General features: G+C 39.2%; 1 protein-coding gene across 1 annotated transcript; it reads left to right on the top strand.

Annotated features, from left to right (window-relative positions):
* The first annotated feature begins 444 nt into the window (after positions 1-444).
* RGMB (repulsive guidance molecule BMP co-receptor b) lies at positions 445-4,102 on the top strand. Its single transcript, XM_051643563.1, is given in 4 exon segments — positions 445-448; positions 564-861; positions 863-1,073; positions 3,843-4,102. Coding segments are annotated over 4 exon segments (639 nt in total). The 3' UTR covers positions 3,969-4,102.
* The last annotated feature ends 11,286 nt before the right edge of the window (positions 4,103-15,388 follow it).

Below are 15,388 nucleotides of genomic sequence, written 5' to 3' on the forward strand. Positions count from 1 at the left end.
GCAGTGCCAGAGAAATAAAACAAAGTGAATTTATGGCCCGCCCACATCTTTATTTTACTTCCCCCCATGCTGCTTCCTAGCAGAGAAACTCTGATTTCAGCTTCGTTCATTCTGTTATGGTCCGAATGTGTATCTCTTGTTGCCTTTACCACATCCTTCTGAGGGGCAGTATTCTGTTTAGGAAGCCAGTAACTTGTGTAAAGCTCTGAAAGACTAGATGAAGACATACTTACTGACTAAGTGATTAACTTGGGCACAGGATTGCCTTGTCACCTTGATATCTGGAAAGAGATATTTGGCTCATGCTTGGCAGAAGTTAGTGCCCTTCCATTTGGACAATATCAACTAACTGATTAAGTTGTGCATGGGTCATCTCAGCCTTTGTGTTGGTCTATATTGCTCTTTCTGCCTTCTCCTTTTTCTCTGTTACATAGTGTTTCACCAATGGGTAAGCACTGTAAGATGTCTTCAAATTGTTTTCTACAGTACACATGGGTATAGAATGGGATATTGCAATCTAAGAGGTTTGCTTGATTTATCTCTACCATCTGTTTTATGCTTAGGTGACTGACAGCTGCAAACACCTTGTCAAATCCAGAAGTGCACCACCGATTTTGTATCCTTAACTTCACATCTAAACTCAGCTGTTGGGGACTTTGATTTGGAGTTCTGCAAGGCCCTGTGAGCATATTCTGCCTGTACCTATCACAATTCCAAAGAATGCTATGGAAACCTAGCCTAATATTCTGCAGTGCTTGGGATCAGTGACCTCATGAGCGAGAGAAACTGCTCAAAAGATGGACTGACATCATTCACCAAGCCTGAAATGACCCATGATCCCTGCAATTACAGAGGCCACACAATCCAGAGAACATCAGGAAGGGGAGAAGGCTGCTTCTTCTACTTACCTATTCTGTGGCTTGTTTGGTGATCCTCATCTGGGGACTTTAAAGGATCACTTCCAGACATGCAAAGTGACAGGTACTTGGCCCTTCATAAACAATGCCTATTTATCAGTACAAGCAAACAATGGGCCTGTGGTCCCAGGATCCAGTTCTACTGCTACAAATAAGGTATGGATTATTCTTAAGCACTGTGCTTGCATACAGAAGTAAAAGGCTAAGACAGCAGAGTAAGTCAGTGGCCTTAGCATTTAAGAAGTGTAGCAATTTGAGAATCTTCCAAGCAGTAGTCTACGAAAGTGAAACTGTTAGTCTCTTCTGAGAAACAAAACTTAGTCTTTTTCTTCCTATTGTTCCTCCCCACCACAAGAAAACCCTGTACATATCACTACGTAAGCCTTTAAAGATACTAAATATAATGCTTTAAAACAGTTACCAGATTGCAGCATCTATGACTGCAGCTGCATGAAGCAAAATTTCTAGACAAAGAGCAAGTAAAGAGTGTAAGTCTCTGGTTTTCATGAAGTCTGTATGAATTGTATAGCCAGAACAGTAGAAAACAAAAAATAATGACAGTGGCACAAGATTTGAGTTACCAAGACAGGTTAACTAAAGAAGCAGAACTCTAAAAATTCTCCTGAGAGTGTAAGTCCGTGTTCTGACAGGCAATATTCAAGATTGCTCTCCTCTCAGCCACTTGAGGTCACTAGAGGAGGAATATCTGCACTAGTATTGTTAGCTTATGCCATTTCCTTACTTGTTTCGTTCTGCTGAAAACAGATAGCAAGTGTGTGTAGGAAGAAAATGAAGAGGTATAAAGCATGAGCTTGGCTGAGATGTCCTTAGAATTACTTCCAGAGCCAGGGATGAAAAATGCTCTTAACTTTTGGGGCATGTTTCTATCAATAAAAGAAATTCCTTAAACATATATTTGAAGCCAGTGCTGTCATTCTTTTTTTTGGAGTGAATAGGCCTTTTTTAAATGTAGCTCTGGTATTGTCAAGGTATGTCAGGCTGTGTGCACTGTTTCAAGACCATCAGTGTTGGAGAATTTTCGCTCTTGTTATGCCCCTATTACTGGGGTCAGGAGCATGGGGTGCCAGTCACAGTAGGTGTGGCACAGCCTGCAACATCATCCATGGAAATGGCTGTGCAGTGATATTGCTAAGTGAAAATCAGTTTTGCTTTTGCTATTATATTAATTCTGGGTTCTGAGGTACTCACTACTATCAGTGCTTGTAAGAGTGAGGAGATGAATTTGCCAGAAGCCATAGGTTGGACTGATACATCACTGAAATTCAGAATCACCTTGTGTTAACTTCTGCCTATTCCGAGAACAGTCTGCATCATGAATGAGCTCTGAAGGCTTATAAAATATGAGGGAATGAGGTTAACCTCAGTAAGCTTTGCAAAAGAGGCTTAGGTCCCTTGAAATCTTCTCCAGTGGCTTTTCTTAAAGACTGTCATACAAGAAAAAGCTGCATTTCAAAATCTGCATATAGCTTTTATTAGCAGTTTTGCTAAAGTCTCGCAGAATGTTCTTTATCTGAAACTTATGGCAGACTTCCTAAATCACAGACTGCAAGTAATTTTTATGTAATTGTTCAGTGATGGAAATAATGATGAAAATATCTATTCCTGGTGCAAAATCTCCTTTGGCCTTTTCAATAAGTCACTACTCTCTGAAGCTGTAAAGAAAGTAGTATATCTGTTTCTAATATTTAGAAAAGCCACTAGACACTCCAAACCTGGTTTGTGAAACAGGCTTATTATTCCCTTCAAGTAAGACTGGAGGACCTACTATTTCTGTTGTGGCTTACTCAAATAAGTGTAAGTTGTAGAAGGCCACTTATAATCTTAAAAGAATTAGTAATTACTTTATGGTCCTGGTTTCTGTGTTGGAAGTCACTCTTCATGTGTCTGCATATCTTTCAGTCTTGCTTGTATAGGACAAGGGGTAATGGATACAAGTTGGAGCATAGGAGGTTTAAGATGAATATCAGGAAAAATTTTTTTACTGTAAGAGTGACAGAGCACTGGAACAGGCTGCCCAGAGAGGTTGTGGAGTCTCCTTCTCTGGAGACATTCAAAACCCGCCTGGATGCCTTCCTGTGTGATGTACTCTAGGTGACCCTGCTCTGGCAGGGGGGTTGGACTAGATGATCTTTCGAGGTCCCTTCCAACCCCTAGGATTCTATGATTCTATGATTCTATGATTCTATCAACAGTGGACTGGAAGCGTCAGATCTCCCAGGTCCTAGGACTAACAGATTCAGCAGCCATAAGCAATTATTTGACTAGTTGCTCTTCCTGGTCATGCTTCTCTTATCTCACTGCCTGTTTTGTTGATGTATGATAAAGCACTAAAATATTTTTAAAGTAATCTCACCCAACTAATCCTGGCAACACATTCAACAAGTGTACAGTAAGTACCCGGGCAAGTGTCATAGTCACTGCAAAAGAAGTGATTAAAATACTGCGAGTGGGTGAAGCTGAGTTGTCTTTTACCTTTCCATGATTTTCACAGTCTCATTCTGGTTTTGCTGTAGTGGCTACTTTTGCCAGAATTACTTGGCACTTAAACTTCTCTGTGACTGCAGGGTGCATTTCAAAGTGTTAAGTAACCGTGAGTCAGGAAGGAGTTGTGATGCTTAATTAAATATAAAGCTTTTTACTTTCCTGACCTTGTGGCTGTTGCCACATGTTAAATAGTCTTGTTCCTAGGCCAACCTAATAAAAAACTTAAGAATTGCCATCTGATAAAGTATTTCTTTAAGCATGTGTACAGACTGTTTTCCTTTAGGCATGAGGCAGGGACAACTATCAAGCTCTGAGGTAGTGGGTGGTCCCAGATATGTTCAGCTACAAAAGGGAAAAGGGATTGAAATAATGAATTTTTTTAGACTAACTTTGCTTTTTTTCCCCCCCCTTCTCTCCCAGATAACTATTGTCTGTAAATCATACCAAGACTGTACAGATCAGAAAGCATATCAAGCAGTGACTGATGACTTGCCTGCAGCAGTGTTAGGTGGATGGGACCAGACTCTTCTCAGTGGTGTCCAGTGACAAAACAAGGAGTGATGGTCACAATCTGGTAAACAGGAGGTTTAACCTAAATATAAGGATATACTTCTTTAGTCTGAGAGTAAGAGAGCACTGTAACAAGCTGCCCAGGGAGGTTGTAGAGTTTCCATCCCTGGAGACATTGAAAACCTGCCTGGGCATGTTCCCATGTAATCTGCTCTAGGGGATCCTGCTCTAGCAGCGAGTTGGACTGGATGATCTTCTGATGTCCCTTCCAACTCCTATGATTCTGTGATATATGTTTATTTAAAAGAGTGGCTGTGTGGTATTTTAAACACTTAAAACTGTTATGATAGGAGAATAAAGTTGCCTGTCCTGCTGAGGGACGTCTGTAATGTGGTGTTAGTGATCCCTTGTGGGGTGCAGAGAAATAAAGGATATGGGCCACGTGCTAGGCAGGCAGTCTATGAACAAAGTCTCAATTTGTTTCCTGTACATCACTCGTTAGATAGGAATGTACTGAGTACAGTCATTATGCTTCTTGCAGATGCTTTTTTCTCCTCTGCTACAAAAGCTGTGAAGTGGAATTTATGATCAGCAGCTGTGCACCAAGCCAGTTCATTGAAAGTGTATGGGAAACTAACAGCAGGGATGATCCCACTTGTACAGTTCCTTTGCAGTGTTTGCAAAGATATTTATAAGAACTTTAATACAGTGATCTGATACTGCTTCATCCATCTTGGAAAGATGTTATGAAAATCCTCTGTTAAAGTTACTGGAGAACTCTTAGACCAAAATAGTCCTAGAAGAGAAAAACATTTGCTGTAAAACTGAAGAAGAGATTGACGCATTGAAAGAATAAATGATATATGTAAGAGTCTGTATGATTACAGAAGTTTGTATAATGAGATGGTCTGCAACGTATACGTGGGAGCTGCAATATTACAGCTGCAGGGCTAATCACACAGCATGAAGGTAAACTAAAATGCAAAAACTTAAAACAAGTTATGCCAGATACAGACCAAGAAAGATAGACCAAATAAAGACAACTTGGTGTGCTGTTTTGCTAACCTTCTGTTACAGCTAAAATGTCAGGTGTACGGTGAACAATCTTATGAAGTATATACATCATTGTAATGCTTTGTGGAAATGACTGTAGAAAGCAAAGGGAGATTTAAATGTGCGTATGTTTAATGTATACAGAAGGTGTCCATTGTATCTGTGCACGTGTCCTTTCAAAGGTGTTGATCTACCACCACAAGCTCTGCAGAAGACTATATACCATGATCATCAGTATTTTAATGCAACAACTAGTGAGCTACTGCTGATGCTATCTGTTGTTTGCCTTTGTCTTATAGAAGTTAGCTGATGCCTTGGATATTAATGGCTTATTAAAAGGTTATTTTAAGTATCTTCTATAGCATTTCTAATGAGTATTTCCTTATCCTATGCTAATAGAGCTCTTCACAGCAGCCGAGGATAGTTCTCAGCAGTTGTAGTCAGACAGCTTCCTCTCAGTCATGTCTTAGAACTGAGCAGAGAACTGGGTGTTCAATCCTTGAATTTTGTATGTGCATATGGCTCCTTAAGGATACTGCAAAAGGGAGCAGTACGCTCAACTTACTAAAAGAATTATTTTTTTTTTTCTCAAAAACCTGGCTGGCAGAATAATCTGTACAGAGCGCTGGTTAAGTGGAATGCAACCTGAGAGAATCCAGGGTCTGAAAAAAAGCCTGGCTTTTGTTCTTGTGAAGAAAGATAGGTCAAGATAGGGCCCTTCAGTAGTGCATTTCCTTTCAAACTGCTGCTGTGCTGCCAGAAGGTAGATCACAAACTATTTACATTCTCGTATGTTAACATTGTACATGCATTTGTTTAATGGGTTTTGAGGATGTTCACGTATCTGTCTAGTTATATTCAGTCTGAAGTGAGGCAAATTATGTTGCAAGTTTTGCACTGCCTAATGAGGGTTTCATTAGTGGACAAGTTCAGAAAAAAAAAACCCAAAACCAAGTGGCTTGTGGCTTACTTCTCTTGTGGCAAACTCATAGCACAGTTTCACTCTTTATCTGGCAGAGGTAAATGAAAGTGTAAGCTGGGAACCCCCTCCTCAGCTCGGAGCTCTGTTGAAGGAGAACACTACCTCTGAGTTGGGTTGTCAAGTCCTATAAGAATTTTACTTGAGTATTTCCTACTGCGTATCTAAAAACCACAAGCCCCTGCTATGTATCCTGATAGTCTTATTTGCTTTCAAGGTATCTTACTCTCCAAAAGTCTAGATAGCTGTGTAACCCTAATGTCTGCATGCTCTGCTTCCTTTGCAGGGCAGTGCCTGAACAGTAAGTGTAATATATGGTTTGAGTTATTTTAAAAGCTAGCTCACCCCTGAAATAATTGTAGATGCCTGTAACATCCTCAACAAATAGCTCAGTACCTAGCTATATCTGATTAAATCTTTTAACCTTCCGTTTTAAAAAAAACACAGAGGCCTGATCTAGCAGCTGTCCTTTCTCAGAACAAATAATAAATTTAGAGAGCCTATAGTAATGTCATCAGACAGAGGACTCCATTTCATAGCAAAAGTGATACAAGACTTAGTCAAGATTCCTGGCATGAAGTTGGATTTGCATATCCTTGGAGACCACAATCCAGTGATAAGGTGGAGCAGATAAAATATACCTTTAAGCAATGGCTTGGAAAAAAAAAAAATTGTCAGGAAATTTCAATGACCTGGGTACAAGTGTTACCCTTAGCACTGTTAAGGATTAGATTCCAACACTATGGGAAAGGTAATTTATGCATGACCTTATCAGGCTCCACTTGTGCTGGGTACCACTCATAAAATGGGAGAGTTAAGCTTTAAGACCTACTTAATACCTCTAGGGAATCCTTTACAGGAGCTCCAGGAACATGTGACATCAAATAGACCCTTGGAACTCAACACACCTGCACACAATTTCCAGCCTGGAGATTGGGTCTACGTCAAGTTGTGGAATACAGAACCATGGACAGAGAAGTGGAAAGGGGGATATTAAGAGAGCACCCATTCTATAGGCAGCGGAGCAAGAATCTCCCCTTAAACTGAAACTAAAAACATTATGATAGAGTATTACATTTTATCTGTAATAATTATGGGAGCAATTAGTTAAGTTTGGCAAATACCACATTTGGATCAAAATTTGCACCTGACTCTGGTATAAAATATTATTTCAGTGCTACTCAAATTTTTTTTTATTTGCACACACATCCCAGAACATTCAAACAAGGATATTCCTTTAGCAGTGTTGTCCCAAAAGCAGGGTCCATTACCTGGTGTGCAAGAAGCCATTCCACACACAGATTCAAGATATTTGCTTTAATATCCAGTTCTGCACACAACAGGGGCCAGGGTGATATTCCACAAAGCAAGCTCAGTTTCCCAAAATGAAAGCCCTACTTTTATACCCCAAAATGTGAGAAGGAACTTGATCTCTAACATTATTCTTATAACTGGCACACGATTGGTCAACTAATCCCTTGCTTTTATTGGATATGCTCAAAAATTTCACTACGCGTGCTCAAAGAGAGGCCTTCTTGTTAATAGGGGTCCCTCTAGTCTGTAGGTGTGAATGTTAGTATGCTAATAGCTCGTTAATACATTAATTTGGTGATTTCAATTATTCAACGTGTTTTCCCCCCAGTGCTCAAGGCTATAACCAAGATAAGCTGAGAGTGCCCCTTTCCATTCCTTTCATGTGTCTCGCAGGCCTGTCTCAAGGGGGGGGCTGTTGCCTACTCGGCAACAGTGTTTTTCTCTAGTTGGAATCTGGTTTTGTCGAATTCTTATTGTTCCACTGTTATCTAGGCCCTGTTTTTATTCTGTGTGTCCCTTATATTATTTTTGTGTGTAATTTTTTTCCCAAATATGATTTTTTCCCCCACGTTTTACAAGTGACTCAAAGGTGCAAAACTATAAAAGAGATATTTGTGTGGCAGGAGGAGTTGGGTTTTTGGAATAACTGCTGTAAAATAGTCGGTTTCAATTTTATTGGTATCATAAAATTAGATAGGGGAAGATTCACATGTAGACCTATGGCAAGACAAGGGGGTGTCTGTGTCTGCCGGAGCTGAGTGTTTGAAACAGTGGTAATTTTTTTAAGGTTGAGGTATAGGTACAACTACTTTCAGGGAGATACCTCCTGACTCTCATCTCGGACGCATCCTTCAAAAAAATGGAAAATATTTGAGAACGTTCTAGTGACAAAAGAGAAAATTAAATGTATTGTAATTGTTGGCCACTAAATGAAACTTTGAATTATTACATTATATTTCAATGGATGATGCTTTGTAATAGTATGGATAAGTGGGATGTGGTGCTGTACGTGGATGCTTTTTGATTTTTTATGGAAGGCCATAGATTCAAAAGAGGTATGATAGTAAGGAGGATTATATTTTGTATGCAGGATCGAGAACTGGTAAGAAAGATTGTTTTAAGTTGGTGAAAGGGGATGAGGATGTAGATGATGTGTAGCTCTTTGTTCACTCAGCCCCCTGAAAATGCACCACCTGAGTATGAGAGGAGTGAAAGGGGGGGTGAGTGGATGATCGGAGGATACAGATTGCAGCCCGGTGCACAGGGGAATGAGGGGACAGTGTCCTGCTGTTCAGGCCCCCTTAGGACAAGCAGTGAGGGGTGGAGAGACAGCTTGTATATGTGCGTGGGCATTTCACAGCATTGGACCTGTTAGATTGGAAACTGTGCAGTTGTAATGGGCTAATCTGGAGGGGATGTATGGGCTACTCAAAACAATCATGATGAGACATGATCCCACCTGGAGGGATATCCAAGCACTTTCAGAGACCCTTCTCACTATTAAGGGAAAGCAAATGATCCACAAGGTTACATTAATCAGATTATGCCCAGGGAGAACCTGGACTGGGATCCTAACTCTGGGAGGGACCTGGATGGATGTGAGTGGTGTCAGCCCCTTAGTCTTGTGTGGGGTTTGGCACAGAACTCATTAACAGAAAAACTTGTCAAAATTATATGAGATTAGACAGGGGTCTGATGAGGAACCCTCAATCTTTTATGAGAGGCTGTGTGAGACTGCTAGAAAGTGGACTGATTTGGATCTGGAGGAGGAAACTAACTGAAAGATGTTTAACATACTGCTTATTGGTCAGTCAGCCTTGGATATCAGAAAGAAATTGCAGAAATTGGATGGGGCAGGAGGAATGCTGATCTCGCAATTGATTGAAATAGCATATAAGGTGTACAGCAATTGACATAAGGAGAAAAAGGAAAACCAAAACAAAATGAAATTGCAGGTGTCACTGGTAGCTGCCGCTATAACTGAGAGTAATCTGCAGAGACGTGGGTGAGAAAAAAGCAGAGGCCAGGGCAGGGTGAAACATGCAGGAGCATTGACTATGGGGTATCGCTGAAATCCAGCCCCGTTAGGGTTAATTCAGTGTGCAACTTGCTAGGAGGAGCGGGCACTGGAAAAATGAGTGCCCAAACAGGAGCAAGAAAGATAGGGAACAGGAAAATTAGGAAACTGATGTGAATTTGATGGCAGTGGAGGAATCTGACTCAGAGTGAAGGGGACCGGAGAAAATAATTAATATACCCTCATCTGATCCTCTGGTTCCAATTAAGCTGTGGGGGTGAAATTATAGATTTTTGTATCAGATAGTAGAGCCACATATTCAGTAGTTAGTAGTTGTAAGGGACCTTTAAGCGAAATTACAGTACCGATTGTTAGGGCAACTGAAAAGTGAGTTTTAAAGCCATTCCTGAAACCAATGGAGTGCATAATTGGAAATAAGAAGTTAACTCTTTACTTCCTCTATATGCCAGAATGTCCCCTGCCATTATTAGGACATGATTTGTTCTGCAAACTGAATGCTCAAGTAACTTTTTTCTGAGAATTCTGTGCAGTTACATATTTCACAGGAAATGGCAAGGCACAGATTTGCCTGCTACCAGACGCACCTTCTACTGAGGAACCCGAACACAGTGATAAATGCAGTGATTCCTGTGGTCTGTTTTGGAAGAACCAGGTACAGCAAAGAACGTGACACCTGTTAAGATAGAGTTAAAGCCTGGAACTTGTTTGGTAAGAAAGAAACACTATCCCATAAATTTAAAGCTCAAAAAGGGTTGGAATGATTAATTAACACCTTTTAAAATACAGACTGTTAAGGGTATACCAATCTGAATTTAACTCTTACATTACCAGTAAAGAAATCTTAATCTCAAAAATACAGGTTGGTTCAGGATCTAAGAGAAATAAATCGGATAACCGGGGATGTGCATCCTGTTGTTCCCAACCCTTATACATCACTTACATCTATACCTAAGACAAATGTTTATAATCCACCTTGATTAAGAAAAAAAGATGGTCACCCTGTCATAGGTGACTTCTGTATAAAAAAATCTATCTGCAGATTCATTACTGGGGGAGTATCATCAACCCTCAAAGCTAATTTAGTTAAAAGTTTAAAACAGAAAGCTATCTTGCTTATTAACAACTCCTTTGCAAAAAGTACTAAAAAGAATTTAAGCAGTTGGTTCCAGGCAAATTAACTAAAAGGCATCTAAGGCCATGAACTTCTAACAATTTTATTGTTGATGCTGAGTGCCATGATAAAGTTTAGCCAGCATATGTGGCTACACATTTCACAGTTCCAAGGTTCACAAGACTTAGCACTTAGTTATGATACTAATAGGCACAGTTTCACAGAGTATTTTCTTAAGTATCTCAGAAACTTCCAATATAAGATAAAATTAGGTTTCACTATAAAGAATGATGATTTCATAAGCTGACAAAAAACAGAACTGTGAAGTTCTCTTTGCTCTTCTGTGATTAAAAGGAGCATTAAAGAAATATTTATTATTTTTAATTGGTCTATACACCACAGATAGTCAATTACCAATGCTAGGATTACTGCAAACCAAACCCAGTAGCTAATTTTAAGTGTTGAATAAGACGATTAGTTTTCCAAATACTCGAATTACTTCATCACATACTAAATCTATTGCAATTAAAACTCAATGTCTTTGAGTATTGCAGTAATAAATGCTCTCTTATTAATTCCTTATGTATGATAAGTGATATTGGTATGTAATTTTCTCACATGATTTCTGGATTTAACACTGAGCTTGCTTAAAAATCTGTGACAAAGTATTACTTTTAACAAATAAATAATAATAATGTCCAAGTAAGTTCTTTGGGCTTCAACTGTAGTGCATGAATTCAATCTAGATCTAAACTTAAGCCTTCTAACAGGACCAGAAATTTATATTTTGAAATCTCTCAAAGTCTTGCATCAGTGATTTCTGTAAGTATTCAATAATTATGGGGTTTTTTTCAGCTCACTTTCAGTAAAGCTCATAAAATATAATTTGACTGTAGCTGCTCTTTGATTCTAGTATTTCATCCACCACTGAACTATTCTGATGACCCATAGAACTGTCAAAAAATACTACAATCAGCATCACTATTAAACCTCTGTGATCTGGAGCACTCTGGTTGTACTTTTTCTAGCAGTTTTTCCAGGTCCTTGTCACCAGCTTAAGAATGGACTTTTGGCATATTTTACCTTTTCTTTCTCACCAGCATTCCTCTAAATGATTTTTGGCCTAACAGTTATTATAGTAAGCTCCCATCTTATCTGTATGAAATCAGCAATATGAACTTAAGTCAGATAGGAACTCTTCATTAAGCATTTCCCAAGAACACAACATGCTTCACAGAGTCCTAGATATGTTACATGAATAACTCTTCGCCTGGGATGTCTTCTCTATTCTTTCTTGACTCTGGGGAAGAGCAATCTGCCTGGTTTTCCTAAATCTTCACCAAAATGAGAACTCAAGCATTAACTTTTTAGGCATGCATAAGGTTTGCTAATTGCATCAGCCAGCCAAGAGTAAAGATGGGTGATGGCTAGCAATAGAAATAGCACACTATAAAAAGCGTGGAGAGGCTGCATGCTATGTTCATGAGTGCACGGAATTGGAGCCCCTGGAGAAAACAATTGAGGGAGAAAACAGTTTATTAGTAGAAAGCTGGAATTGGGTTGGGAAGATGGATTCAGAAGCAGAGACTTGGTGAGGGGGAAAGGAAGACTAAGAGACTTTCCTTCCTTGCCATCTGGGGTAGGTTGACAAAAATGCCCACTGAGGAACACTGCAAGTGAAATTGTGGAGTGGAAATTTGGACTTGCAAAAGCACCAGGCTGTGCTTGGATACTTCAGGTTTGAATATTAGGGGTCAGAGAGACTGACAGGACTCTGAGCCAACATCTCCCCCATAGTCACTTGGCTGGCACCCAAGAAATACTCACCTGAATCCTCTTCCCTATGAAGTGCAGCCAGGCACTTCATATGCAGCTGTAAGACTGTCACCCTTCCAACAATGCCCTCCTTTTTGTGATGCAAAAATGGTACCTCTAACTACACGAACTGTGGTAATGTTTTGCTCTTAAAATTACACCAATTTGCTCAGGTTTATGACTAATAACTTTGGCAGGAAATCCTAAACAGATAAATGTTTTAAATGGCTTTCATCAGTAGTGTGTATTTTCACTAGCTTTCATGTACAACCTTCACACAAAAAGGCACTATGTTGTATTAAAAGTTTGCAAAACAGTTCCAGAATTGATCTCATACAGCTGGATTAACTTGCCCAATGAGAATGTCCCCAAGATCTGGTCCACAGCCCATCCCTTTGCAGACATCTTTACCAAAGGCCCTTCAAAAGTGCCCCAAGATTGATTCATGCAGTTTATTAATTGTTCTGGCAGTCTGCTTCCTGCTGCCCTTTTCATGAAGTGCTATAGGGTCCTTCTTAGTCATGCCATGGGAAGAAAACTGGTTATAACAGATGTTGCCAAGGAAACACATTAGGAGGGTTACGTGAAATAAACCACCACTGTGTGACTATCAATACATCCACGATGTGTGTAAGAGGCATCTTCTAAGAGAGTCCAGGTGTACAGAATTTCCATTTGAAGCCACATTATTTGCTGTGGCCAAAGGCTGTGAGTCACTAGTTAACCAAAGCTCAGAGAGCAGCTACCTCACATATGCATATGTGAGACAGATCATTACATGGCTAAATTTTTCCTTATACCTCTAATAAAAGAAGTATTGTAATGAATCACTCTTGGACAACATAGTTTGGGATTATAGTTAGACCTTGGGCGTTGATTTAACATAGAACTATAGTTCTATAGCTTTGAGGGTTCTTAATAAAACCCACATAGCACGTTTGTACAAAAAAAGGACTTGCTCAGATTACTTCCTGTGAATGATTAAGATACAAGAAGATAAGTCATATTATACAGTGGAAGAAATCTGAAATGCAGTCTGACAATAAATGCATGCAATTCTTCTGTAAAACCCCCACCCAGTATTTTCTACAACAGATACCATACAGAATATGAAAACATATCTAAAATATGAAAAAAAAATATATTCTGCAGCTATTTTAAGTGGGAATTACAATGACAAAATATAAATTTAAAACCTACTGCTGACTCAGCCTTAGTGTAAAACAAAGTATGCAGCTTCCACAAAAGGTTTATTAAGCTGCTACAAGTAATTTTAACAGCAGCATTATTTTCTTTGTATATTAGGTCTAGCGTTATTTTCAACGGAACGATAGCTATTCTTAATTTTTAATGAAAATTCACAATCATCATTAAATGCCATTATTTACTCCAAAGCAATGCTTCCCTTACAAGTTTTGAAAATAAGAAACCAACATACTTACCAATAAATTGGAAAGGCTAGGTGGTTGGAAAATCCATGCTAGAAACATTCTTTGGGCATATCCAAGGGAAAATCTTTCACGAACCGCATACAGTGTGAGAGTGTAAGGATGGGTAGGCCAGTATGTGCTCCCTATTACTCCTTCATTCTTGACTTGTATCTTAATAATAGTGGGGCTACAGAAAAAAATGGAAAGGATGAGAAACTAACAATTCCATGAACTACTTTATCTTTCTGCTCCTAGCATTGTCTCACACAACTGTATTTCTTAGCTACAGCTTCTGTACTGTGTCACATATAGAAGCTTCAGCCTAAGGTTTTGAAAAAGCTTTTATGTGAGGTGCAATCATAGCAACTTGTTGGAAGAATAAAGAGATACAAGTGACACTACGTATCTGTCCCAACATAGTTCAGTAAAACAAACCCTGATCAGTACAACTGGATTACTAAGTGTTACCTATTTTAAATCTTTACTACTCTCTAATAGAAGCAAGACATTGTCTACATTTACTTTTGTAAAAGTCAAAATGAAAAGTTGATTTCAGCCATAGTACACAAAGAGAAGACAGGATTTAATTCTTTTGCTGTTCAAATAAAACCTGATCATGGAGACATTTGCCTCATCAGGAAGAAATCAGGATGATCTTTAGTATATTCAGTCTGTTCACCTTCCCAGGTGTCGATTTAATTTCCTACCAAAAAATACTGTTGTCACTGAACACAACATTGTGCAGAATACTGGAGACTGAAACAGCTCCTTAGAATATCTTGCTACAGTAGTACTTCACTGGGATTTTACACTTGAAGTGGGAAACCTGCAGCTAAACACACCCTGTTCTTGACAGTAGTGAAAGGCTCAGATGCCGCTCAGACAGCAGGACATCTGCACTTAAAATGGAGAAAACAAAGAGTAGCTGTGAGCAGGTAAATGATGATGCCAATACGGGCAGCTGAACTGATGAAAACCAGCCAGAGCATGTCTGGACGCTTCTCTGTCCTTAAAACTAAAAAATATATATTGCTGCTTTTACATGCTTTTGCAGACTGACCAACAATCTACTTGTTTAGGTAGTACTGGGAATGGTAAACTAGAAATACAGATTAATATGGAAATATTAGACTTCCACGCATGGTAGGTGAAACACCTTAATCTTTATTAACAGCCATAAAAAGAGTTCTCTTGCAGTCACCAAGAATTCTTACTTCTCAAAACCTCTTATGGACAGGCAAAATTTAGTATCTGATGGATGCCTGGGAAATGAACACACACCTTAAAGACTTTTCACTGTAAATGAATGAAAGAAGGATCAAATCTGCCTGCATGGAAAATGAATGATAAATGGCTTATTTGCAGAGGATGTAAGACCCTCCTAAATAGTAAGATAGATGTTAACAGTCAGCCTCAGAAGCAATGGGAGCCATCTCCATCATCAAACTTTATACTAAAGACTTAACTGAAACCAGGGGGGAAAAATTTATACTGATGCAGATGAGAATTTTAAGCCTGTAAATATGATTAAATAAAAGTTAATGCTGCCTAAGCAGACTAACTGTCAAATATCCTAATCATGAAAGCTACCAGGTAAGTATTTTCTGTCTTGCTTATTTCAGAGAGATCTGAGATACTCTGAACAAAAAAGGATGCTGACTAATCGTGTCATGCTAGACATACTCAGCCATTGTGCCCTAATACAGATACACTGAC

The sequence above is a fragment of the Apus apus genome, chromosome Z, assembly GCF_020740795.1.
Source record: "Apus apus isolate bApuApu2 chromosome Z, bApuApu2.pri.cur, whole genome shotgun sequence".
Lineage (NCBI taxonomy): Eukaryota > Metazoa > Chordata > Aves > Apodiformes > Apodidae > Apus > Apus apus.